This window comes from Lathyrus oleraceus, chromosome 3 (assembly GCF_024323335.1).
Source record: "Lathyrus oleraceus cultivar Zhongwan6 chromosome 3, CAAS_Psat_ZW6_1.0, whole genome shotgun sequence".
Lineage (NCBI taxonomy): Eukaryota > Viridiplantae > Streptophyta > Magnoliopsida > Fabales > Fabaceae > Lathyrus > Lathyrus oleraceus.
In genome coordinates this window covers 477,452,043-477,479,498 of record NC_066581.1, presented here as the reverse complement: position 1 = coordinate 477,479,498, position 27,456 = coordinate 477,452,043, and the positions used below count along the sequence as shown (strand labels likewise).

Here is a 27,456-nt window from a genome sequence, read left to right as displayed (position 1 = left end):
TAGATACCTTCAAATGTTTTTCAAGTTTCAAGAACTCTAAGGAATTTCCATTCTTGTCTTTATAAGTTTTCCAATATAATTCCTAACCCTTCTCTCCGTCTTTATCTTTGAAATTCTGAAGGTTATGAATACAAAAATGATAGAGATATATATTTATACCGATCGAAACTCAAGGATCCTTAACGAGACTCAAACATAATTTGTTAACGAATGAATCTATGAATCGAATCAATCAAGCATGATACACATGAACAGACTAAACTACACCATGGATTCGATGTATAATGGACTCGAACTACCCGCTCGACCTAACCCACATCACCTCCTTAACTACCACCGTCATCAAAACTCTTACACTAATGGACCTTTTCCAGACCACCACCATTGCGGCTCCTAGCACCGCCAACCTCAACTTCCTGACAACTTCCGAATGACTCTCACAACTCCGATCTCTTCCGTCAGCATTCTTGTTGTTTTTTGTCTTTCTAATTTCTATCAATTTTAAAACATGTTTTTTTTCACTTAATAGCTCAAGTTTTTAAAAAAATACTTCTAAATTTATAAATATCAAAAACTTTTTTTAATTTAAAAAAAATCTAAAAAATCATTTTGAATTAACAAAAGGTTTTACGCACTACCCCCACTTTGATTTGTATTTTCTTCCTACCCAATTTCGAAAAAAATCCTATGTGATAATTTAATAATTGCTCTTTCTTTTATATTTTTCTCTCTTTTATCATCAAATCAATTTAATGGTTTGGATTGTAAAGCGGGAGACACAAGTAACCGCCTCTATTCCTTCCAAATGAATAATCGAAGTGACTCTTCCTAATTTTGAATCAAAATCTTTTCTACAAACAGTTTGTCTTCATTTACTTGCTAGAGAATGGCGAAGAAATACGAGGGAGTTGCTATAGGAATTGACCTAGGCACGACGTACTCATGTGTTGGAGTGTGGCAAGAACAAAACGACCGTGTTGAAATCATTCACAATGATCAAGGAAACAAAACAACACCTTCTTGTGTTGCTTTTACCAACACTCAAAGATTGATTGGTGATGCTGCCAAAAATCAAGCTTCCTCTAACCCAACCAACACTGTATTTGGTAACTCATTTATTATTTTGTTCCACCATCGTTTAGTTTCTAGTGTTATTAGGTTAAATATATTTCCTATTATTGTTAATTTTTATGTCTTTTTTTACATTATTGTTTGAAAATATATGTCACCACTTTAATTTTTTCAGATGCTAAGAGGTTGATCGGAAGGAAATATAGCGATTCTGTTATTCAAAGTGATATTCTATTATGGCCCTTTAAGGTCATTGCCGATGATAATGACAAGCCGATGATCCTTGTGAGCTACAAGGGTGAGGAAAAACACCTTGTTGCTGAGGAAATATCAGCCATGATTCTCACACAGATGCGAGAGATTGCGGGGGCATTTTTGGAATCTCCTGTTAAGAATGCAGTGATTACCGTACCTGCTTATTTTAATGATTCACAGCGAAGAGCCACCAAAGACGCCGGTGATATTGCTGGTCTCAATGTAATTCGGATAATCAATGAGCCAACTGCAGCGGCTCTTGCATATGGACTTCAAAAGCGAGCTAATTGTGTTGAAGAGAGAACTATCTTCATCTTTGATCTTGGTGGCGGGACTTTTGACGTGTCTCTCCTTACTATTAGGAATAACGTCTTTGAAGTCAAGGCCACTGCTGGAGATACTCATCTTGGAGGAGAAGACTTTGATAATCGAATATTGAATCACTTTGTGAAGGAGTTTAAGAGGAAGAATAAAGTTGACATTAGTGGGAACTCAAAAGCTCTGAGGAGATTGAGAACTGTCTGTGAGAGGGCAAAAAGGACACTGTCATATGATACTGAGGCCACAATTGACATAGATGCTATATATGAGGGAATTGACTTCTGTTCATCAATTACTCGGGCCAAGTTTGAGCAATTAAATATGGACTTGTTTGAAAAGTGTATGCAGACTGTTGAAAACTGTCTTGTTGATTCTAAGATAGACAAGAGTAGTGTTGATGACATTGTTCTGGTTGGTGGCTCTTCTAGGATACCCAAAGTTAAACAGTTGTTGCAGGACTTTTTCAAGGGAAAGGAGTTATGCAAGAGCATAAACCCTGATGAGGCTGTTGCTTATGGTGCAGCTGTACAGGCTGCTTTGTTGAGTGAAGGCAGTAAGAATGTTCCAAATTTGATGCTGCAAGATGTTATCCCTCTGTCACTTGGTATCTTAACTTACGGAGATATCATGAGTGTGCTGATTCCTAGGAATACTTCTGTACCGTTCAAGAAGACACGGGGTTATGCAACAGCTTCAGATAACCAATCTTCAGTCCCAATTAAGGTTTACGAGGGTGAAAGAGTTATTGCAACCGAGAACAACTTGCTTGGTTTGTTTGATCTCAATGTTCGACTAGCTCCTCGGGGGCTTCCTCTCAAAGTATGCTTTACTATAGATGCAGATGGTATATTAAACGTCTCGGCAGAGGAAGAAATCAGTGGTAATAAAAATGATATTACTATAACGAATGAAAATGGTAGGCTGTCAAAAGAAGAGATTGAGAGAATGATCCAGGAGGCTGTGAATTTCAAGGCGCAAGACATGATGTTCAAAAAGAAAGTTGAAGCAAGAAATGCTTTGGAAGATTATCTTTACAATGTGAGGAAAGTAATGAAGGATGATTGTGTAAGTTCTGAGCTCACATCTGTAGACAAAGTGAAGCTCAATTCTGCAATGATTAAGGGAAAGAGCTTGATTGATGACAACCAGCAGGAAGATAGGTCTGTGTTTATAGACTTTTTGAAGGAGCTTGAGAGCGTCTTTGAATCTGCTATGAACAAGATCAACAAAAGTTACTTAGATGAGGAAAGTGATTAGGATTCTCAATGTTGGTTTTTGTTATTTGATTTACTTCCTCATGCACAATGTTGGACCTGCTTGTTCTGCTTCTCTGATATAACTATTGTTATTGTTGCAGATTGACATTTCAAATGAGTCGTATTATGTGCCCACAATTTCATAACTAGTAGTAGTTCTTAGTCTTCTACCATAATGATATGTACTGCAACTTATACTCTATATATCCTTTGAAAATTCAGAAATGATATTTCCACACCATTATCAACATTCGACACCTTTAAATTATAAGATTTTAGGTTTTCTATTAAATATTATTTTAGATTTTGCTAAGTGTCTCATAGACATTCTTTAAAGATTCTAAATAAAAAAAAAAATTCTATAACCATTTCAATTCTAATACATCAAAGACGTACATTTTAAAGAAAAAATTGCTATTTAACCATATTTTTTCTCTCTGAATGATGAAGAAAAGACATTAGTGAAAAATACATGTTTAGGTCCTTATAAATTAAAAAATTATGATTGGGATATGTGATTTATATAAAGATAAAATATATCAATTACTTAATAAATCTAAAAATTGAATTTTGTTTATGATAATCCCACTAGACTATATCATTATCTGTGATTTTAATGAAACTTTTAAAGATATATTCTTATAAAACAGATTATGGCCCCATACAAATTATCTAGCCATGTCATTATCCGAATCGAATGTGTTTTCAAATTCTTTTATGATTGAATGTTTTTTTGGTCTTTTGGGTTTCGGATCGATTTGGAACAATAATAAATAGTGTATTTTATAAGGTATGTTAATTTTTTTACTTTAATAGTAAGAATTTCACTCTATAAATATGGGACGTCGTGATTTCAAACTCGTATCCTTATTATTGGATATTTTTACATGACTCAATAATTTCTATCGTTAAGATTTATTTATTTTTCGAACTAAACTATTTTTTGAATTATGCTCCATTTAGTCAATGTATATATCAAAGAAGAAACAAAAACAGCAATATCAATGAAATTATCGTATGTTTATTAAAAATAATGTTCTACTTAAAAGTAATGTTCTGCTTTGTAACTAAATGGTAATCGAAGAGGAAGAATTCACAGTGTATCGCGATGGAAAGGGGATGACCTACAAGGTTAACACTTCAACCTCAAGTTAGTAAGAGACTAAGAAATGGAGTTTGAATGGAAAACGATTTTGAATACATGTGAATGACACATTTTCCTCCTTAAATAGGGGAAATGGTTGGCAACTGCATGCATGGTGTAGGATGCGGCCGCCTGTTGGATTGATCTGGGAGATTGGTATGATATCCTTGTGAGGGATACTCTGTGATGCGGAGGAAAGAGAGCTTACTTATTCTTCACGTCGTAACTTATTGCTTTACTATTGGGCCTTCGTTTTTTGGGCCTTTCGGTCTTCCAAGAACAGTTGCCCCTCAAACCATTGTCTCTTCTTGGCATAGCAAAGGTTTATGACATGCACTATTATCTGACCATGGGAATCACATAGGTGGGAGTCCTAGATGGATCATTGTTACCCTTGGGAATGGGAACATTAAATGCTTCTATTGGATTCGCATTGTAAAGTTGGGAGTGACTGACACAACTTTGCGATCTAGCTAGCACTATTGTTTCTCATTCTCTAGAGTTGTCGAGTGCTCCTGAACTACTTCTGAGAAGATCTCAATTGTTGGTAGTGTGGTGTGGATTGTACGGTCCTAGGTTCCTAAATAGAGTATACAAGATTTTTGAAGCATTCCTTTGCCTATTTTGCTGCAAGCTATCTACGAAGAGAGTGTTTTTATTTCATATGTTATTCTTTTTTGAAAGCGTTTTGTTTTGACGTTGAATCAATCTCAACGATTTTTCTTTTTCGATATTGGTTTTGCATATTTGAATTGATCCTTCTTCTAGTTCTAAAGTCCATGTTTTTTTCGTTCTTGTGCTCCTTCACTAGGGATTTCAGTGTAAGGATCACTTCAAACTTTAATGTACCAACATCAATTAAGTATATATCTTTGATCATGGTGATAATATTAACTTTGACCAAGAAAAGTGGTAAGGATATTTTGGGCGAATAGGTCGACCCCCTGCGTATTAGGGAATGCTTCCGCTTTTGTTCTAAAAAATGTCTTTGACTAAGCTTTGACGAACATGGGTCCCACAACTGACTAAGGGTGTTTCCCCCAGATAAAAATGAGAGGATCTGCAATTGGTATTGTGGATGTGTTATCCCTTTCCTAAAATACTAATTCTCCATTATAGGTTATCGCCTTCCCTCAGCATATTGAGTCATTTATAGATCTCCCTTTCACAATTGCATCTAGTGAGTTGGGCATTTGTTAATGTCTTTCAACACTAGTGCGAGTATAAAGGAGGTAAGTTGACCATGATGTTATTTCTCAATATCTTACAGATTCAAAATAACCCTTATCATGAAAACGGATATGGTTTTCTCTCCTTGAGGTAACATATCCGGTACTTTGAAGCTTATTCTGAAACCATGAAGGATTTCAACGATCGCTTCTACCTGGTTACTCCTTTGACCGAGGAGGTACATGAGAAGATTTGTCTCTTAGAACATGGTCCCCCTCTTTCTTGTTTGGATATCTTCCATAAGTATTGGACTTAGAGCCACTATTCTACGGTGGTTAATTCATATACTTACAAGGAAGAAGAGCTGCCCTTGGAGGAATTATACTTGAAAAATAAGTCAATGGCCTTCTATAAGGAATTTGGTTGTGTGAGTGGCATTTTGAGAAACCAAATGAATAAATGAATTCATACATGCTAGTTGGTAGATGCTAAATCAGATTAGGATAGAAGGAGAATCATTGGTAAGTGGCGTCAGGGTCCTATTTTCCTAGTTTCCTTTTCTTGAACTGTTCTTGACGTTTTTTCTTAATTTTTTGGTGCAATAAAGAGCAAGGAAACCCTGCGGCATTTGTGTAAAAATATTCGGATGACCAATGTTTTGGTTGGAATTCTGAGTGTCCCTTCTATTGGGGGAGTCTCCACCTCGATTATGCATAATGGAATTCTATTTAGTTTGGTCACTGTGCGAGTCGTTCAAAAATTACTCCTCCTATTCGAGTAGAAGTTTGAGATTCCCGTGCTCGATTTGGGCTTCCATACCTGCCGAGCATCGACTATTTTGGCATTTAGAGCTGTTGGCCGAAGAGAAGCTTGTTAGCCTGATTGTCTTTGATGGGAGAGTGGGAGACTCAAGGCACAAGTCAATGATCTAATAGTCTAGTGGGATTGGTATTTGGAGGAGGTCTAAGGTTCTTTCAACAAGTTCTTAGCCATAGAGTCCCTTGTGGATCCTTTCAAATATCCCATAGCTCTAGTAGAAAATACACAATAACTTTTTAAAGAGGTAGCTGAGAAGCATGAGGTTTTGGCCTCTGCTTAAGCACATTTTTCCAACGAAGGATCCGTTATGGGAAATGAGAACTAGCTCTCAGATCTTGCTCGAAGAAGGATCTTGAGAAAGTTAGAAGAAGGATGAAGATGGTCTTCGTGCGATGCGCCAAAAGAACCTTGACCTTTCAAATGAGTTAGATAAGTTGTTACATGAGGGTTTATTCATATTCGAGTGTGTTTTTTAGAGTTACTTTAAGCAAGTGAAGTACTTTTATCCTGACATTCAAGTATCTAGAGATTGAGTTCGTCTCAATCAATCCATCGAGGATGAGAATATGGCCTATTTAACGAACTAGCTAATCTCCTCCATTTTTGGTGTGCTCGTGTTTAACACGTTTGTAGTTTTGACGTTTTTGTCCTGCAATTTGTGTGTGTGTGTACACACACACACTTCAGTTATTTTACTTGATTTGTGGCATTTATTTTTGGCCCCGGTTTAGTTCTCTTGGACTCAACGTTTCCTCCAAATTTTTCTTGAAATTTATTGGATGTCTCTAGGAACCGTACTTGACTAAGGTTTGGTGCCCCTTACCATGACCTAGTATGAAAAATGGTTCGAGGTCGACATATTGGAGGACTCACCCAGGCCTTTGGAGTGGCTAGCTAACAAGGGGGGTGGGCCGATTATTTTCCCTTTTTAGGCTTGCTTTCTTTGAGTGTGTGTTGACATCGTGGAGTTTTGATCGCTTTAGTCGTACATCTGTGGCATTTTCAACGACACCTCTGAGTGTTTATGATGAGGCTTTGATCTCTTTGGTCGTACCCATACTCATTGTTACCTTTCATAATCACAAAGGAAAGAGATAATTTATTGATAAAAATTCCTCCCTTCTTTAACTAAATGATTATAACGTTCCTTATTTTTATATAAATGGAAATTAAATTTAACATAACCAAGCGGCATAACCGCCACTTGTTGGCCATGGGGTTTGTAGCGGTTGTTATTGACTTGTTCGAATTAACCACTTATGTTCATCCGGCCCAAACAACTTTCTTTGCTTGGAGGAGGCTAGATAGCCATGTCTTTCAATTGCCCGATCAAAGAGGCCACATTGATCTCCATGGCCTTAGTTTTGCCTTCTTTATAGTCCTACTGCAGGGCCTTGTAGATCTTCTTTTCTCTAGAAAGACTATTATTAATTTTTGTTGGCTTGTCATGCACGTTGTCGTACTTTAGCTTGAGGTGGACCGAGGAAACCACCACATCCAAATTTATTGCAAAGGGCCGACCGAAGATGAAGTTGTTTACATTCTTGCAAGGAATGACTAGGAATTTAGAATCAATGGTCATGGTATCTCTTATTTCCCAAAAGTAAACATCAACTCTGTGTACACGCATAGACGGGTTACAATGTCGTGAAGGTCTGTAGATCGGACCCCTCATAGGGCCACAACTTTTATTTCTTCAATCCCATATTTTTGAAGCGATTCAAGTACATAATTTTGTAGGAGCTCCCTCCGTCAATCAATATCTTGGAGACATCAAAGTTGGAGATCACATCCATTATCACCAAAGGAAAGATCTCATTAGGGATCCTCTCAACCTTCTCTCTATCCCGAAATCTGAGGATAGTTCTCTCTAAGATCTTGGTAGAGGTGTTCCCCTCTTTCTTGCTGACTTCCATTAGCTTGGAAATCTTCCTTTTTACCATACTCTTGGATGGAATGGTTACCCTTATGGCACCTACCGTGATGGAAGTGATGTACATGTGTTTCCCCTTATGCCCTTTGTCTTTTTCACTGCTTACTTCTTTGTCTTTATCCTCAGACATTGCTTCAACAACTTTCTGGGGGGATTTCTTCCTTATGTGAGAATATTCTTGACTCCTCTTGTCATCCTTGTTATACTTAAAAAACCACCACTTCTAGATTATCCCCTCAAGTGTGTCCTTCAGTGGGATGAAATTGTTGGTGTTATGGATGTAACTCTTGTGCAAACAATAGTATTTGGACCAATAATTTCATGTAGACTCTATGATAAGATAATACCTATTTATCCCATCCTCCTTAAACTCTTCATTGGCGCACTACTTTTTAAGATCTCCTCTCATGAAGTGTTCATGGGAATATATGCGTCGATCCTTGGGTGGGGTATGCGCTTATTTTCTTCCTTCAATTACCAGGAGTATTTATCTGATGGTCAGCCAGATCTAGTGCTCCCCGACACCAGACTACCTCCTTCAGCCAATATTTTTCCTTCATAGTTGATGGGTCTTACTCAACAAATCCTTCATATTATGAGCCTCTTTGTGCCATAACTTCTCTCGTAATGTACAGTCTGGTCGGAGCGCCCTAACTCCTTTTTCTCTCGTTCTCTTTCTCTAGGGCTTCCAAGACAGTGATTGTTCAAAAAGAGCGAAAAAAGAATGTGAAATTTAAGACTCAAAAGGAGTAAGAATCCAACATGAAAAAATGGTGCCAATGAACAAAATTTTCTGAACTTGATCCAATGCTAAAACAAAATGCTCTAAGAGAAAAACGATAAAGAAAGAAAAAAAGCGTTTTTCATAGGTCATTAACAATAGAAAATTTAAAATGATGTTTCAAAAATCCTTTTTACATTATTCAGGAATTGAAGACCGTACAATCCATTATGCACCAACAATAGTCAAGATCTTCTCGGAAACAGTTCAAAGGGACTAAAGGACTCTAAAAAAGGAGGGGCACTATTATAAACTAGCATATGGAATGTGTCAGTCATTCCTAGAATTAGGTTACGTCTTGCAAGAATGGGATTGAATGCACTTACTCCCAAGAACGTTAAGGTCCAATCTAGTTGACTGAATAATTGATTATACTATTAACCTAATCGATTATTCGATTAGAAAAAGGTATTCCAATCAATCAGGCACTCTCCTAATCAACAAGCTAGGCCTTAAAAACATTTTTTGGTGGCTTAAATAAAATATGAAAGGCTTATCAAACATTTTTAATGTGTGTGTGATTTTGCCATAGTATTTCTAGAAATACCCTTGTGTCTTTACAAGACATTGTTCACTCAAACAAACACAACCAATCGAGCTTTCATAGTTCCTCTTTTTTCACAATTACAAAGCTTCAAGTCTTAGAATTATTACCTTTGACTTTAGAATCACACTATAGTTTTGAATATTTTTGAAAAGGCTTGAAATATCTTCATTTTAATTCAAACCACTGGTAACCCTAAAAACAAAAGTCTTCACTTGAAAGTCGTTTGACCATAATGTTGACTTTAAACATATGTCTTGATCTTCAAGAGCATAACATGATTTGGGAGGATAGATTAACCAATTATCTTATGCATCTTTGACCACTTAGTGATCTTCAATAGATACTTGAATTCATTGGATATCAATTGATATTAAATATTGTCATCATCAAAACTATATAATTACTCAGTTGACTTGCAACTTCTCTATTCGTAAGCTTCTCCACCTTGGATCATTTTCACTATACCCGCAAGCACATAGATCTATACTCTCTCCCTTTTTGATGATGACAACATATATCTCGAGGAGATGGTAAAATAGAAAACATATGGATAAATTTTGGAGTGGTTAAACTCCCTCTCACATGAGTAGAAAGTATACTCTACTCCCTATGAGAGTATACTTCTCCCATTTTAGCATAATAAAAAAAGGTGGGAAAAGATGCTATAAAGGAATGGTGAAAAAGCAAGCTCATAATGTAACATCCTAAAACCCCACACACAAATTATCACATAATTTAATAAAAAGTACAACCATATAGGGTGTCATACACATCAAACATATCATGTTCCATAATGCGGTTTACGTTAATTTACATAATACTTGTCATCACATGGTCACCATCACTTAGGGTATCATCACAGCGGAATCATCATTAGAAAATTATTAAAGGTATAACATCTCATGAAATTTTGTCTCAAACTTTAACTTTCATAACATAAATAAAATGATTTGTATCAGCCAACTCAAACGAATCAGTCAAAATCTCCACGAAACAAAAGCGATATTTAACTTAAACATAAGCAGTGTAATAAGTAAAACAAGTGTTCCTAACCTAATGTTATATAATAAGATAAACACACCAATAATCAAAACGATAAACTAAGGAAGTAATCCAAAATCCAACTTCCACTTACTTCAGCGAGATCTACTCCTAAGTATCTGCATGATGCCCATGTAAAGGAAACATTAAAACTGAAGGGGTGATAAACAAAATTCAATATAAATAGTGTAAGGAATGCTAAGAAAGAGAATCATACATTAAGTATATATTCCTTACACAATCAACAACAACATATTCTCACACCCAAATCATCAACACCATTATACATAACAACATCATAATCATCATCAACAACATACACAACATCATCTTAATCGTACATAATCGTACTTTATGCATCCATTTCATTTATGTTATGTGACTCATGAAAGTGACAAAAAATCATATAAATGTGGTACCATATCACCAAAAGGTTCCTTAGTAAACTGGGTTAACCCTACTCGAACCCCGAATCCACCCTACTTGGATTTGGGACAAGTCACCAATACATCTTACTCGGATTGCAACTTTCCTCTTTCATCAACAACACCGACATCATGAATTCATGTAAAACAAGTCAATGCAACAACAACATAATGTTTAAAGTCCCCTCCCGACAATAAACAAAACATGCATTAACCAAATAATGATAGTCCTCCCTACCTGAACTATTATTCACCAATCACAACAACATCGTCAATATTATTCTCAACATCCTGACATAACATCATATACCATATGCAAATATTAATCAATATTACTATAACCAATACAACATCAACTCCATCAACTTAATAATATCATAATCACCAGTATTTGATCATGTTAATTCATCATACATCAATATCTCGTTATTGTAACTCAACGGTTTGTTAGTCAGTCATACAAACCTTCAGAATCATCCATATAAGAGACACGTGGATGTTACTCAATTATTTCACCAAGTACTACCATGAGGTAGATATGTGCGTTAGCTATCCAACTCTTCGAACCGCGCCTCAATCCGAGTCACAAAACTCAAGTTGTGCTCGAAAACGTCCCACTTGGTATAAGTCTAGGGAACTGCAACGACTGCCTGTAGCATGCACTATGGTCCATAGCCCTCCCCAGCCAACCCCCCCCCCCCCCTTTTGGCTCTCCTATGGCTCATAAACTAGAGGGCTTCTATGGAGACCCGTAGTAAATCCTAGAAAACCACATTTTCTCGGGATTTTGTGCGATCGCTCTTGTTTTTCAGTCGTTCATTCGACCCCAAACCCCATGTTTTAACCTCTAATAGTCCCTAAGCATACCCTAGATCATGGTACATGAAACATTATGGATTTTTATCATCTCTTAACATCTAAATCAATAATTCATCATGTTCATCATCTCTAAATCACCATTAACATACTTCATGGTCACAACCTTCACACATTCATCAATGGCATAAATTCATACCCATAAGTTTATGATAAATCAACATAATTTCAACCACACAATCACATATATAAACATTACAAATCTTCATTCATTCATGGATTTATGAGCAACCATAACAATCAGTCATTTAATCAGTGTAAAGACATAAACCCTAAGGAGAGTAAAAACCTCTCTTCTCTAACCCCATCATACAATACATCTAGATTGAATACTCCCTCTCCCCCTTACCTGAATTTTCCAACAACAATTGATCGATTATTGAACTTTTCTCTCCTAATCTTTCTCTTGCTCTTTCTCTTGCCCTAGCCTGCTTTTTCTCCAATTCCAAAAGTTTCACGTACTGTGAACTTTTTCCCTGACTCCTCTCATTATAAATCAAAACTTAATTCTATCTTTCTAGTATCCCACAAAGACCCAACTTATTACTAACTTACATTATTTATTTTAATTCTCCATAATTCACACTTTCCACCCCATACTCATTATTTTCCATCTAACTTAAATAAATTAAATAATCTACCATTATTCAATTATTTTTAAATTAATTCTAAATAGTCTTTATTCTCTCTAAAGCCTTATCCTAAAGGTCAAACACCCTTATGACCCAGCCTTAATTAATTACTACCTACAACAAATCAAATACCTTTATATATTTTTAATTAATTAAAATTCTAATTAATTATAAACAATTATCCAACCTCTTACTCTCTCTCTCCCTATACTTCCACCTCAAGGACACCTACCCCACAATCATACAACAAGTAAATACATCATACAAAAGGCATAATTAAATTAAATAAAATTCCCTACAAAAAACGGGATGTTACAACTCTCCCCCACTTATAGGATTTTCTCCCTCAAAAATTTCTTAAGCAACGGAGTCGGATATAACTCTCTCATATGACCCTCAATCTTCCAAACCACACATGTACCCTTATAATAGCGGCACCCTGAATCAACTCCCCACACCTGAAACATCTTAGAGAAACACAAGTGTATCCCCCACTTGTTTCAAACTCGTTCCTACAAACCAGTGGTTAGAAAAACAAGCGAGTACCGACAGTGTTTTCACACATATGTCGCATACAAGGGAATGACACATTATAATAACCTGGACGGACGAACCAACCTGCTTTAATCCACTAATGTAACACCCTAAAACCCCACATATAAATTATCTCATAATTTAATAAAAAGTACAACCACATAGGGTGTCATACGCATCAATAATATATTTCCCCGTAACACAGGTTGCATTAATTCAAATAAAACCTTCCATCGCATGCTCACCTTCACTTAGGATATCATCAAAATAGATTCATCATCAAACAGTTATTAAAGGTATAACACCTCATGACATTTAGTCTCAAACTTTAACTTTCATAACATAAATAAAAGGAGTTGTATCAATAAACTCGAACGAATCAATCGAAATCTCCATAAAACAAAAATGGTAGTTAACTTCAACATAAGCAAAATAATAAGTAAAAAAAGTATTCTCAACCTGACGTTACATAATCAGAGCAAGACACCACTAATAAAAATGATAAACTAAGGAAGTACTCCAAGATCCGACTTCCACTTACTTCAGCGAAATATACTCCTGAGTATTTGCACGATGCTCATGTAAAGGAAACATTCAAACATAAGGGGTGAGAAACAACATTCAATATAAATAGTGTAAGGAATTCTAAGGTAGAGAGACATATATTAAGTATACATTCATTATACAATAAACAACAACATATTCTCGCACCCAAATTATGAACACCATTATACACAACAACATCATAATCATCAACAACAATATACACAACATCATCTTAATCATACATAACCATATTTCACGCATCCATTTCATTTATGTTATGCGACTCATGACAACAACAATAACTCATATGCATGTGGTACCATATCACCAAAAGGCTCCTTAGCAAATCGGGTGAATGAAAAAAATTAAATGAAGAAACTCTATACTATGGGTGTGGTTCACAAATGGTCTGTGTTTCCATGAAGAAAAAATATATGGACGATGAAGCTAAAGTGAGCACTGCAAACTTGTGTGAAAGAACCATAATGATATCCATTCAAATTTAAGACAAGTTTGCAGCTCTTACTTCAAATTCATCCTCCTTTCATTGTGGATCTCAGTTTTTGAAATGGATCTTAGTTACCATATATCTACTTGAATCTTTGTTTTTGAAATGGATCTCAGGTACCATATATGTTCCATGTATGACACTAGTTCTTCTTAAAATTTTAAAAAACATATGTTACCATATATGTTCAATGAAATGATCTATGTTTTCGTGTTCTTAAAAATCTAATTTATGTGTAGGTCAATTTTATTATATTTAAAACAATAGTTCAATAGAGACATCATTGTATTATATATTACTTGGGTTTTCGTTTATGTTAACATGTTGTTAATGTCATGCTAGTTTATGTTTCCAAATTTCGTTAACATCTTGTTTGTAGGATTATAGTGTCATGATGGTTTATGTTTCCAAATAAGGTTAACATGATAATATACATTTTAACTTGTAGTTATAGTTCATAAATGGTTTGTGTTTCTTCTATGAAGAAAAAATACAAGGAGGACGAAGTTAATGTAAAAGCTGCAAACTTGTGTGAAAGACCTATAATGAGACACAAGTTTGCAACTCTCTGTTCAGCTTCATCCTCCTTTCATTATGGCTGTCATTCTGAGACAAGTAGATAATTTCTTTGTTTTCATTCTCCACGAGTCTTTTCAATAAACTATACATTTGTGAAACATTTTATGAGTTGATATGTTGTTGTTGTTCAAAATGTTTGCCTCGTTTTTTAATTCCAATTGAGTTTATTATATCGTATGTAGATTTCTTGTTTCACTAACCCCTCACTGAACATGCATTCATTTAAATTGATTTAGAAAATGATAAATTAAAAATTAAGTTATATTTGAAAACCAAATTAGATCAATTAATGTTTTTCGAATTGCACACATCTTGTGATTTGTCTTTCGCTCTTTATCATGTAGAATTTGGTTAAATGCCCCAAGTTCTTCAAAGCAAGGGTTCATTCTCTTCTGTTTTATATTGAAAAACATCAAATTTGTTGATAAAGTTTGAATCATCTTCATCACTGTCATCATAGTAATCATCATAATCAATTAAAATAATGATGATGATAGTGATGTTGATGACTCAGAATTAGTCAAAAAATTGACGTTTTGAAAAATAAACTATAAGAGAATTAATTGTTGTTGCAAAGCATACTAAGTATTTACCACAATTTGTGTTAATCACAACTGTAATTTCTAAAACTAACAAAACTCTTACAAAACTTGTTATTCTCACATACAAATGAAATATAGTTCCTCTTTATTTATAAATGAGATTACCTACACTCCAAGTAATCACAAAAATAACTAACTAAACTAAACTAAGCTAAGTCAGTCTATTTCAACTTTGTTGAATCCTTCGATAGCTAGATGCTTTGACTGCATACTTTGACAGATTATATTTGAATTTTTGTCAAATACACCAAATATAAACTCTGATCTACACAAACTATAACACCCTATTTTAACTTCGACATGAGGAATTACATATTTAACACAACCTAATTCATTGTGTCTAAGCTATTTACATTCATGATTGTTCTTAATCTCTTGAATAATTCAACTCGCATAACATTCGTCATTATATCTGCAATCTGGTTTTCTGATTTGCAATGCTCCATGCTCATCTTTCCATTCGCTACATGCTCTATCAGGTAATGGAACCTTATTTTCATGTGTTTTCTTCTTTCGTGTGCTATTATATTTTTTGCCAACTTAATAGCCGACATATTGTCGATCTTTATGGTCATTTCTCCATGATTCCTCCCTATAACTTCTTCGACTATATTCATCATCCATGTTTATTGACATGCACATAGAGAAGTTTTTATGTATTAAGCCTCACGAGAAGATAAAGCTACCACTGCTTCCTTTCACGAACTACATGCGACTAGCACATCATCTAACATGAATACATATCCTGTTGTTGATTTTCTATCTTCAGCATCACCACACCAACTAGAGTCAGTGTAGACCACAAGCTTGCATTCTTTTCCTTTATCAACTGAAGGAAACAAAATACCATAGTTAAGTGTTCCTTTGATATACCTTAGTGTCATACCCTAAAATTTTCCCCGCCTAAAGGCATTCATTTACATTTCAAGCATTTGTATTTATCAATTTCAAGCATTTGTATTTATCAATTTCAAACCTTTGTATTTAATAATTTGCATCCACTCATATTCATAAATTATTCCATTTTTTAGATTTCATTTTTATGATATTTATTTAATTTTTATTAGAATTTTTTTTATGTTTACCCATTTACATAAAAAAACATGATCCTCATTCATAAGCATTCGTATTCATAAATTATTCCATTTTATTTTAATTATATTTTAATGACATTTATTTAATTTTTAATTAGAATTTTTTCTATTTACCCATTTAAATAAAAACATGATCTTCATTCATAAGCATTCATATTCATAAATTATTCCATTTTTTTAATGGCATTTGTTCATTCATAAGCATTCATATTCATAAATTATTCCATTTTTTAATTTTATTTTAATGGTATTTATTTAATTTTCATTAGAATTTATTTTATTTTATTTTTATTTTTACCAATTGACATAAAAATAATAATAATAATCTTCATTTACCAAGCCATTCATATAATTATTCTTTTCATACATCCATTTGGAATTTCATTTCTATGCATTCATGTTCACATTATGCATTCATGTTCACATCTATCCATATATCATGTCATTCATTCTTGCATTTTTTTAATTTAATCAATTTGGGTTTTATTTGGACCTATTTGGTTTTGATCTTTGTTTTTATGTTTCTTTTACATAATTATTTCATGGTGTAATTAGGTTGTTTTGAGATTTTTGGACTAAGTGGCAAAGAACAAAATTAAATCATGAATTAAAAAACTCCCATTTTACATCTTGCTTTTATTTAGCACAAGTTTTGCTTTACTACATGAGTTACAAAAAAATTCTTTATGAATAAATAAATACATTTATTTTTGAGTATAAATAAATAAAATCATCAAAAAGAATTCAAGTGTAGGGACCCCTTGAGGTCTGCAGGATTTTTTTGGGTTTGACCTTGTTATTTTCCATGATTCGCGTCTCTCCTCATCCATACCAGCAACCTCTTTGTTTCTTTGAACAAGTTTTGTCCTATGCAGCAGCAGGTACAACATATATTTACATAGAAATAGATATAATCCAGAAAGTCAGAAAAAGAAAAATACAGGCTTCCACAGCAAGAGTTAAACATTAAAATGTTAAAACAAACTGTGAACTTCAAAAAGGAATCAATTCCATATCTTTTTTTTTGCATCAAATCTTAAAAAATTTCTAACATAAATAAAGGAGAGAGAAAAGTAGAGTAATTTATAAATAACAGTAGGATCTTCATTGTTACAAAGAGACAAACTCAGCAAGACAAAAAAAAAGGTACAACAACCCCAATTTCACCAAAATAGAAAAAACATACACCTAACAGATTTGATTCCTCTGCACCATTCCCTCTTCATCACCATGCATCAGAATAAACCCTAATGTCTTACCATATAAATTCAAACAAAAATCAGGGATGGGGAGCGAATTGTTTTTGAGAAGAGAAAATTGATATACACAAAAATGTAAAGGCAAATTGTCAGACAACATACAATCACAAGTTTCGATGATGACAAATGACCATCATGGACGAATCGGCATTGTCGATTCCACGTCTACAAACAAATGCAACACATCACTTATCATATCCTTTCCTATGCTTATCTAAATCTGTTATAATTCATAAAACATATGTGGACAAAGTGTGATCATGACGAAATGCATGAAAATCACAAAATACGAATTTTTGCTGATTTTAAGGCCTTGAGTCGACCATAAGGGTCGGCGCATAGCCCACGGGTCAGCACATAACTCAGATCAGTTGGTGACTGGTCAGCGCATGCTTGCTTGAGTCGACCACAGGTCGGCGCATGGCATAGTGCTGTTGGCCACGGGTCAATGCATGGAACACTTGAGTCGACCATAGGGGTCGGCGAATTTCCCACGGGTCAGCGCACGCCGACATATGGTCGACCGCTCGTGCGTAAACTCAGTTTTCTGAGTATTTTCCACTGTTTGAAAAGCTGTTATTTTGGTTGGTTAGCTAGTTACTATAAATAGAAGTCAAATCACTTTTATCAACTAACATTTGTCAAATTGATTTCAAGTGTTCAAGGAAACAAGAAAGAGTGAAAAAGGTGTCCAAGATTCATCATCTTCGTCTTCAACATCTCACAACACATCAACTACACACAACCATTTTTGATGTGCTTCGTGATCGGTTAAAGGTGATAAGGTTCGAAGCTGAGATTGGAGAATCCGGTTCGGGTTGAAGCTTGTGGCAGGTTCTTTCTTGAATAAAATCGTTAGGGTTTTGTCCTCCAAGACCGGTTTGTGTTTGGGGTTTTTTGGACAAATTGCTTCATCAATATTCAGCTGAGCGAAGGTGATTGAGAAGAGGAAGTCTTCATCAGTCTAGTAGCGGATTCAGTGATATTGAAGGGACGGATTCGGGTTCGATTCGTTGTGGTTGAGATCAGCCGGGCCGAGGGTTTGAAGAATGGAAGGTTCTTCAACAAAGGGGATGGAATCGGAGGTCTAGCAACAACGATCGAAGGTCTCTATTCATCTTGAATCAAGGAACAAGGAGAGGAAGCAACATTCAACACCTTGAGAGTTCTGTTGTTTACTTGCTTTGCAATCCTTGTATAAACGGTTAAAATTCTACAGGTGATATCTAATTAAATCATCTCAATTCTAAGTTTAGAATTGAGGGCAGACGTACCCCGAAGCGAGGACTGCGGGGGAACTGCCTCATCAAATCTCTGTCTTCTTTAATTTTCTGCATAAGTGTTTTTTCAGCTTAAAAATTAAGTGATTTTAGTTTAAGCACTTTTACCAAACATTGATATTAATTGAGTACGAGATTAAAACTCTGTTTTTTGAATCCAAAGTACAATAGTATATTGTACTAGAACAATTTGAATTACTTACTCAACACAAATATCACTTGGAGTGTTTATGCACACCAAGTGTTTGATAATTTGCCTAAACCTAAGTTGTCTTAAGTTTGTATCTAGTTTGATTTGGTATTTGGATCATTGGAACTAGGAATCCTAGTAAGTGAAACATATCATTGATTGTGCAATTAGTGTAGTGATTTGTATTTCACTTTATCTCTAATTCATTAGCTTAACGCATATCCGGTTTTCCAATAACGGTTCGTTTTAGACTAAAATTTTCCTCGGCCGCTTCCGCACTTAAAACAATTTTTCAAAACCAATTTTAAATTGGTAGCACCGACTCAAGTTTTTAATTGGGATCTATTCAACCCCCCCCCCCCCCCTCTTCTAGATCCGTGCCATAGTCTAACAAGTGGTATCAGGAGCTCCGGTTGACTCCGTGCTTCAAAATATAACTTTGATAGAAAATGGCTAACGAACCTAAAGGGGCTTATAATAGAGCTCCCATTTTCAATGGTGAAAATTATAGTTATTGGAAAGACTGTATGCGGGTGCACATAAGTTCCATAGATAGAAAAATATGGAATGTTATTCTCAATGGTCCAATTGAAATAACCATGACCAATGAGAACAATGAATTGGTGCCTAAGCCCGAAGCACAATGGACCGATGATGATGAAAAGAAATACAATTATGATTGGAAAGCCAAAAATATCCTAATCTCCTCATTAGGTGTAGATGAATACTACCGTGTATCCCATTGTCCTACTGCTAAGGCCATGTGGGATTCACTACAAATTGCCCATGAGGGGACGAACGATGTTAAGTTGGCAAGAATCAACACACTAACACAAGAGTTTGATCTCTTTTTCATGGAGCAAGGGGAAACCATTGCTGACATGCAAAAGAGATTTACTCATCTCATCAATCGATTACATTCACTTGGTAGGCCTGTTTCCACTGATGTTGCTACTAATAAGATCTTGAGATGTCTTAACAGGGAATGGCAGCCGAAAGTGACCGCCATCAAAGAAGCAAATGATCTTACCACATTAGACTTGACAACATTATTTGGCAAATTACAAGAGCATGAACAAGTTCTCTTGAGCCTAGAACAACACGAAAAGAAAGAAAAGAAGGACAAAGCAAAGGTGAGTGAAAAGAAATCAATAGCTCTAAAGACTTCCTCCTCAAAGTCTCAAGAAAAAGAGCAAAGTGATTATTCATCGAGCGACGAAGAAGAAGAGGACAAGAGTGAAGATATGGGGCTGTTCGTTAAACGCTACAATCGTTACGTGAGAAAGAACGGCATCCAACACTCCGAGAAGAACTTGGTAAACTTCCGGAAACAATCTAAGTACTCTAAAAATGATGACTCAAAAGGTAAAATGACTAGAGGGTCGTGCTACACGTGTGGAAAGCCGGGTCATTACAAACCGGGCTGTCCGATGAACAAGAAAACAAAGGAAAAGGAATCATACAAATCACACAAGAAATCATCAAAGCCAAGGAGAGCATACATAGCTTGGGAAAGCGATATCGAATCCTCCGATGATGATAGTTCTAGTGATGAAGATGAAAATGCAAACCTATGTCTCTCTGCTCATCAAAAGAACAAAAAGAAACAGGTACGACATGCTAAATATGAAAAATCGTATAGTATGTCTCATCATGAATTGCAAACTGCTTTTGATACTTTACACTGTGAAGCGAAAGAGGCCTTTAAAAGGCTTGCCTCAAATAAGAATTTTTTTCTCATTTGGAACATAAAATTCAAGAATCCGAACGGAAACTTGAGGCACTTAAAGCTTCTATAGTAGAAAGCACAAAAACAAGTTATGAGGACCTTAGAAGTAGAATGATGAACTTTGGGTGTGATACTTGTTACATTTGGCAAGGTGAAGTAAGAAACCTAAAGGCCAAACTTGACAAGGCTCTTGAGCCCAAGATTACCTTTGCTATCGACAAATCAAACTTTCGAAAAAGTATGGTTAATCCATATCAAAAATATAAATATGTTATAAAGGATGAAGATAGCAAAAGCAATCAAAATGTAAATTTCTCTTGTCTTTATTGTTGCAAGAAAGGTCACTCCATTGCTAAATGTAGGTTTAGGAGATTTTTAGTTCCTAAAGGCATTTATCAATGGCTGCCCAAATGCAACCATTTCGTTCCTCACCATTCAGGACCCAATAAGTCATTGGGTACCTTCTCTTGTTAATTATATTGCCATAGGTACAATGCCTCGAGACTACCGAGAGAAGATGGGTTCTCGACAGTGGATGCTCAAGGCACATGTCAGGAGACATATCACTCTTCTTTGACTTCGTGGCTAAGAAGAAGGGATATGTAACTTATGGTGACAACAACCGTGGAGCAATACTTGGTAAAGGTGGTGTAGGTAACCCTTCTTCCACTACTATTTCTGATGTATTGCTTGTCGAAGGTCTTAAACACAATCTACTTAGCATCAGTCAATTATGTGACAAAGGATACAATGTATCATTTTCAAAAGATTGTTGCAAAATTGTACATAATGATGATAAGAAGAGTATGTTTAATGGCCTGCGTGTGAACAATGTCTATATGCTTGACTTAAATGAAGTATCGTTAACAAGTGACAAATGCCTTGTAACAGTGAGTGAAGATTCATGGTTATGGCATAGGCGTTTAGCACATGTTAATTTCGATTTACTAAATAAAGTAGTCTAAAAAGATCTAGTCTTAGGTCTTCCCAAAATAAAATTCACCAAGGAACACCTTTGTGATGCTTGTCAAAAGGGGAAGCAAACCAGGATCTCATTTAAATCCAAAAATATCGTTTCAACAACGAGACCTCTCGAGCTTCTTCATATGGATTTATTTGGGCCATCTAGGATTAAAAGTCTAGGAGGAAACTATTACGGTTTCGTAATAGTGGACGACTTTTCTCGATTTTGTTGGACTATTTTTTTTAGTAAGCAAGAGCGATACGTTCACCGCCTTTGAAAGATTTGCTAAGCTTTCCCAAAATAAACTAAATACAAACATTGTTGGAATTAGAAGCGATCATGGGGGTGAGTTCGAAAATCACTTATTTAAAGAATATTACGGTAACCATGGTATTGATCATAACTTCTCTGCTCCACGTACTCCTCAACAAAATGGGGTTGTGGAGCGTAAAAATCGAATTTTGGAAGAATTGGGAAGAACAATGATCAACGAAAGTGGCTTACCGAAATATTTTTGGGCCGACGCCATTAGTACGGCTTGTTATGTTCTGAATAGGGTGCTCATTCGCCCCATTCTAAATAAAACACCGTATGAGCTTTTAAAAGGGCGAAAGCCAAATGTTTCTCACCTACATGTTTTTGGTTGCAAATGTTTCGTATTGAATAATGGAAAGGAAAACTTGGGAAAATTCGATTCCAAGGCCGACGAAGGTATCTTCCTCGGATACTCTCAATCTAGCAAAGCATATAGAATATACAACAAACGATTACTTGCTGTAGAAGAGTCTGTACATGTTACTTTTGATGAATCCAATCCGAGAAACGTTGGAAAGGGTAGTGTTTTTCATGGTGCAGGTACATCTACGGAAGACATACTCAAAGATGGCGAGCCGGGGATTGATCAACCCGACATAGTCAAAGTTGAGGAGGAAAAAGATGTACACCATGAGGAAACCGAGGTAGCTCATCCGCCTTCAAACGATGATCTCCCTCAAGCTTGGAAGTCTTCCAAAGACCATCCAATCGACAACATTCTCGGAGATATCTCAAAGGGTGTTACAACTCGATCTAAGCTAAGTAATTTCTGTTATCACTTCGCTTTCATTTCGCAAATTGAACCTAAAAACCCTAAAGAAGCCCTACTCGATGAACACTGGTTTTTGTCAATGCAGGAGGAACTTAATCAGTTCACCAGAAATGAGGTTTGGGACCTTGCCCCTCATCCGCGAGATCATCGAGTAATCGGCACCCGATGGGTGTTTAGGAACAAGCTGGACGAAAACGGGGTAATAACCCGTAATAATGCGCGTTTAATCGCGCAAGGGTATAACCAAGAGGAAGGCATAGACTATGAGGAAACTTATGCGCCGGTTGCCCGACTCGAGGCTATATGCCTTCTCCTTGCCTTCGCTTGTGCGAAAGACTTTAAACTATTCCAAATGGATGTTAAGAGTGCGTTCCTTAACGGTCACATAAATGAAGAGGTTTATGTCGCACAACCTCCGGGTTTCGAATCCCATGAGTATCCTGATCATGTTTACAAACTAAAAAGGGCTTTGTATGGCCTCAAACAAGCTCTTAGAGCTTGGTATGAGAGACTAAGCAAATTCTTACTCGATCAAGGTTACTCAAGAGAAAGGTTGACACAACCCTCTTCATTAAACATCATGGAAAGCACTTGATATTAGTGCAAATTTATGTAGATGATATCATATTTGGGTCTACTAACATGAATCTTGTGAGAGAGTTTTCAGACCTTATGCAGGGCGAATTCGAGATGAGTATGATGGGGGAGCTCACATACTTTCTCGGTTTACAAATTAAACAGCTCAAAGAAGGAACCTTTGTGAGCCAGACAAAGTACTGTTTGGACCTTATCAAGAGATTTGACATGGCAAAAGCTAAGGCCATAGACACCCCCATGCCTACTTGTACAAACTTGAACAAAGATGAAGACGGTAAGGAAGTAGATGTAAAACGGTATAGAGGTATGATTGGATCACTCCTTTATCTTACTGCTTCTCATCCCGATATTATGTTTAGCGTATGCATGTGCGCAAGATATCAATCATGTCCCAAGGAATCCCATCTAAAAGCTGTCAAACGAATACTTCGATACCTATCCGGTACTCCGAAGTATGGACTATGGTATTCCAAAGGTAATGATTGTTCATTGGTAGGTTTCTCCGATTCCAATTTTTCCGGTTGCAAATCGGATAGGAAAAGCACCAGTGGCACTTGTCACTTATTTTCAAACTCTTTGGTCAGTTGGCATAGCAAGAAACAGGTTTCAGTTGCTTTGTCAACCGCCGAAGCGGAATACGTTGCCGCCGCTAGTTGTTGTGCCCAAATCCTATGGATTAAGCAACAACTATTGGATTTTAACCTCAAACTTGAACGTATTCCCATTTTTTGTGACAATACAAGTGCCATTAACCTAACCAAGAATCCTGTGCTGCATTCTCGCACCAAACACATCGAAATTCGACACCACTTTCTTCGGGATTATGTAGAGAAAGGTGACATTGTATTTGAACATGTTAATACTGAAAATCAACTAGCGGATATCTTCACAAAGCCGCTAGCCACTGAACCTTTCTTTCATATCCGCCGAGAACTTGGTATTCTCGATATTTCGGAACGGGCACTATAATCTGCTGTTTTACCTTATTCCATTTAAGACTATAATCTTGTACTTCTAACAAACTGATGTTGTTGCAAGCACAAGTTTATGGTTCACCGAGTCACTCCGGCATCGACGTGATACTGTTCCCTTCTCTCTCTCTATCTGCAAAGTTTCATGGTTAAAATAGTTATACTACATAATGATATTGTATATATATATATATATATATATATATATATATATATATATATATATATATATATATATATGCATGATGTATCTCTTTGGATGTTTATTGCTGTATGGCATTTTAATTATGCATCAAACTTGTCAACGTATGTGCAGAATAGTGAAAAACTGAATTTTTGTCTGTATGAGTCGACCGTAACAGGGCTATGTTCGACGCACACTTAACATTTTTTTGTGATTTTTCAAAAATCAAACAGTATGCGTCGATGCATGCAGAGGTATGGTCGACGCATCGCTCAAAAATTCTGTTTTTCTGCAGAAAAATTTAAACCTTCTCATGCATCTACATTCAAAAACCATCATTAAGTGTGCATTTACATTCCATTATCTTTCAAACTACCCACTACCTAGTAAATTGCATCTACCTAGTGTCTTTTATCCCTTGATCCTTCCTCTTCCCAAAACCCTAACCTCTCATCTAACAAAAGGGAAACCCTCTCTCTTGCAAAATCATCCCCAAAAACTCTCATCAACCTTCACTCTCTACCCACACACACACTAAGCTTCAAACCTGCTCAAATGGCTTCCACATCTCGCAGACCTACCGGCAAGAGATCCCGAGAATCATCCGCCGCATCTCTACCCATCTCTGCTGTGTCGCTAGTTCCACCGGCTCGTGTCGAATCCTTCAACACAGATATCGGCAAAAGAGGAGTTGTTCGACAACATGCGTTCTACAAGCTTACCGCCGAACGCATGCACCTCGTAGAAATCATGGCTCTACTACAGCATCAAGGCATTGTCAAATTCTTGGAATGCAATGCTAAATACAGCGAAGACTTAATCCGAGTGTTCTACGCCGACCTTCATGATAAATTTCGCGGGCACAAGTTTCACTCCAGAATCGGCACGACAAAGGTATCATTTAAGTCAAACGTTTGGAACAAATATTTTGATATGTCATTGGATGATGCTGAAAATCCTCTAGCTGAGGTAACCGACTCTCACCAAATAGAAGGTTACGAGTTTAAGAGTGCATTGAACGACATGCTAAAACGACCATATCCTGATCAGATTGTGAACAATGACGCGTTCCCACAAACTGTCACTGCCGGCAAGCTGAAAACCGGAGAACGGATTCTTCAGTGGATTGTGTCACGCATTCTGCGACCAAAGAAGGGTGGTCTCTCCAGAGTTGAACAGGCTGAGGTTCACCTCATGTACATTCTGAAGAATAAGTAGAAAATCAACTGGCCCTACTACATTGCCAGTAGGATGTTCAGCCTACATGATTCTGGACGAGGAACGGCTCTTGCCTACGGATCCTTCATTCAAGAAGTCCTTACTGCAGCCGATGTCAATCATCCGTCTTTTCCGTATACCTCCATCTCATCAGATAAAGAGTTCAGCCCAAAAACTCTGTCTATGATGGGATATTTTTGGTGTGACGAGCGGAGAATGTACAAGTTTGTTCGAAGAGGAAATGTCCTTGCGCCTGTTGCAGCAGATGATGACAGTGATGAAAGTGAAGAAGAAGAAGATGAAGAGGAAAATGAAGAAGAGGAAGCCGGGCACGCCTTTGATCACCATGGTGGAGATAATAGTCCTCCACGTGTTGACACTCATGACTACTCCGACTCCGCTTGGGTTCAGCATTCACATTCAACTGAAGAAGATGTCCCCAACCAGGGTGGCTGGGGTGAATGGCAACATACGGGCTGGTCAACTCAACGTCAATTCTACCAGCCGTATCACCAGTATGATGAAGAATCTCCTCCATCTCCTCCAAAACATGAAAACTCTTCAGAATTGTTGGATATGATGGGAAATATGTAGCTGGCACAACAATCCTTCATGCAAACTCAGGATGAGCGCTATGCTCATATTAGCACTCAAATTCAAGCCCAAAATGAGCGGCTCGACACCCTTTCTACAAGCTTGAATGACCGGTATGCAGCCTTTTCGGAAACATTTGAACGCCAGGAACGGTCGGTCGACGGGAGTCTCAGGTATCTGAGCGGTATTGCTGAACAAATATCAACTCTGGCTGACCCCTACAGAAACCCGGGCATCTGCTACCATCCAGGACACCGCCATTAGGACATAGACCTTCATATGCACTTTGTATTTTGCTTGTTGTTTGAATGTATTCATTTCTCTGTTTTGCTTGTTTGTGCAACATTAATTTTAATGAGTATCTTCCTTTAATTAATGATTATAGCTCAGTAATGATATTGGTGTGATATTATTATCTGTCTGTGTTATTTCCTGTTGAATTTTTTGTTAAGTTGAATAATCACTCCTTGTCTCTTTTTGATGTTGTCAAAGGGGGAGAAAGTGTACAAAAGCAGGCAGCCAAAAATGTTCACCACAACTAATAGTCGCTTTTGTTGCAGATAGCCTTAGGTTATAAAAGAAAGGGGGAGTGTGCATAATGTGTCAATACTGCATGTTGTTTGTCTCGTTGGTTTTGCACAGGTTGTCATCATCAAAAAGGGGGAGTATGTAAAGGCAAATTGTCAGACAACATACAATCACAAGTTTCGATGATGACAAATGACCATCATGGACGAATCGGCATTGTCGATTCCACGTCTACAAACAAATGCAACACATCACTTATCATATCCTTTCCTATGCTTATCTAAATCTGTTATAATTCATAAAACATATGTGGACAAAGTGTGATCATGACGAAATGCATGAAAATCACAAAATACGAATTTTTGCAGATTTGAAGGCCTTGAGTCGACCATAAGGGTCGGAGCATAGCCCACGGGTCAGCGCATAACTCAGATCAGTTGGTGACTGGTCAGCGCATGCTTTCTTGAGTCGACCACAGGTCGGCGCATGGCATAGTGTTGTTGGCCACGGGTCAGCGCATGGAACACTTGAGTCGACCATAGGGGTCGGCGAATTTCCCACGGGTCAGTGCACGCCGACCTATGGTCGACCGCTCGTGCGTAAACTCAGTTTTCTGAGTATTTTCCACTGTTTGAAAAGCTGTTATTTTGGTTGGTTAGCTAGTTACTATAAATAGAAGTCAAATCACTTTTATCAACTAACATTTGTCAAATTGATTTCA

General features: G+C 36.5%; 1 protein-coding gene across 1 annotated transcript; it reads left to right on the top strand.

Annotated features, from left to right (window-relative positions):
• The first annotated feature begins 733 nt into the window (after positions 1–733).
• On the top strand, positions 734–3,133 carry LOC127128255 (heat shock cognate 70 kDa protein). Its single transcript, XM_051057479.1, has 2 exons — positions 734–1,106; positions 1,247–3,133. Exons 1-2 carry the CDS (start codon positions 887–889, stop codon positions 2,902–2,904), a joined length of 1,878 nt encoding a protein of 625 aa, XP_050913436.1. The 5' UTR covers positions 734–886; the 3' UTR covers positions 2,905–3,133.
• The last annotated feature ends 24,323 nt before the right edge of the window (positions 3,134–27,456 follow it).

Excerpts from the sequence above, each read along its gene's own strand:
- LOC127128255 (XM_051057479.1), top strand. The coding sequence starts at position 887 with ATGGCGAAGAAATACGAGGGAGTTGCTATAGGAATTGACCTAGGCACG. Across the intron at positions 1,107-1,246 it reads CCCAACCAACACTGTATTTG|ATGCTAAGAGGTTGATCGGA; the intron begins GTAACTCATTTA and ends TAATTTTTTCAG.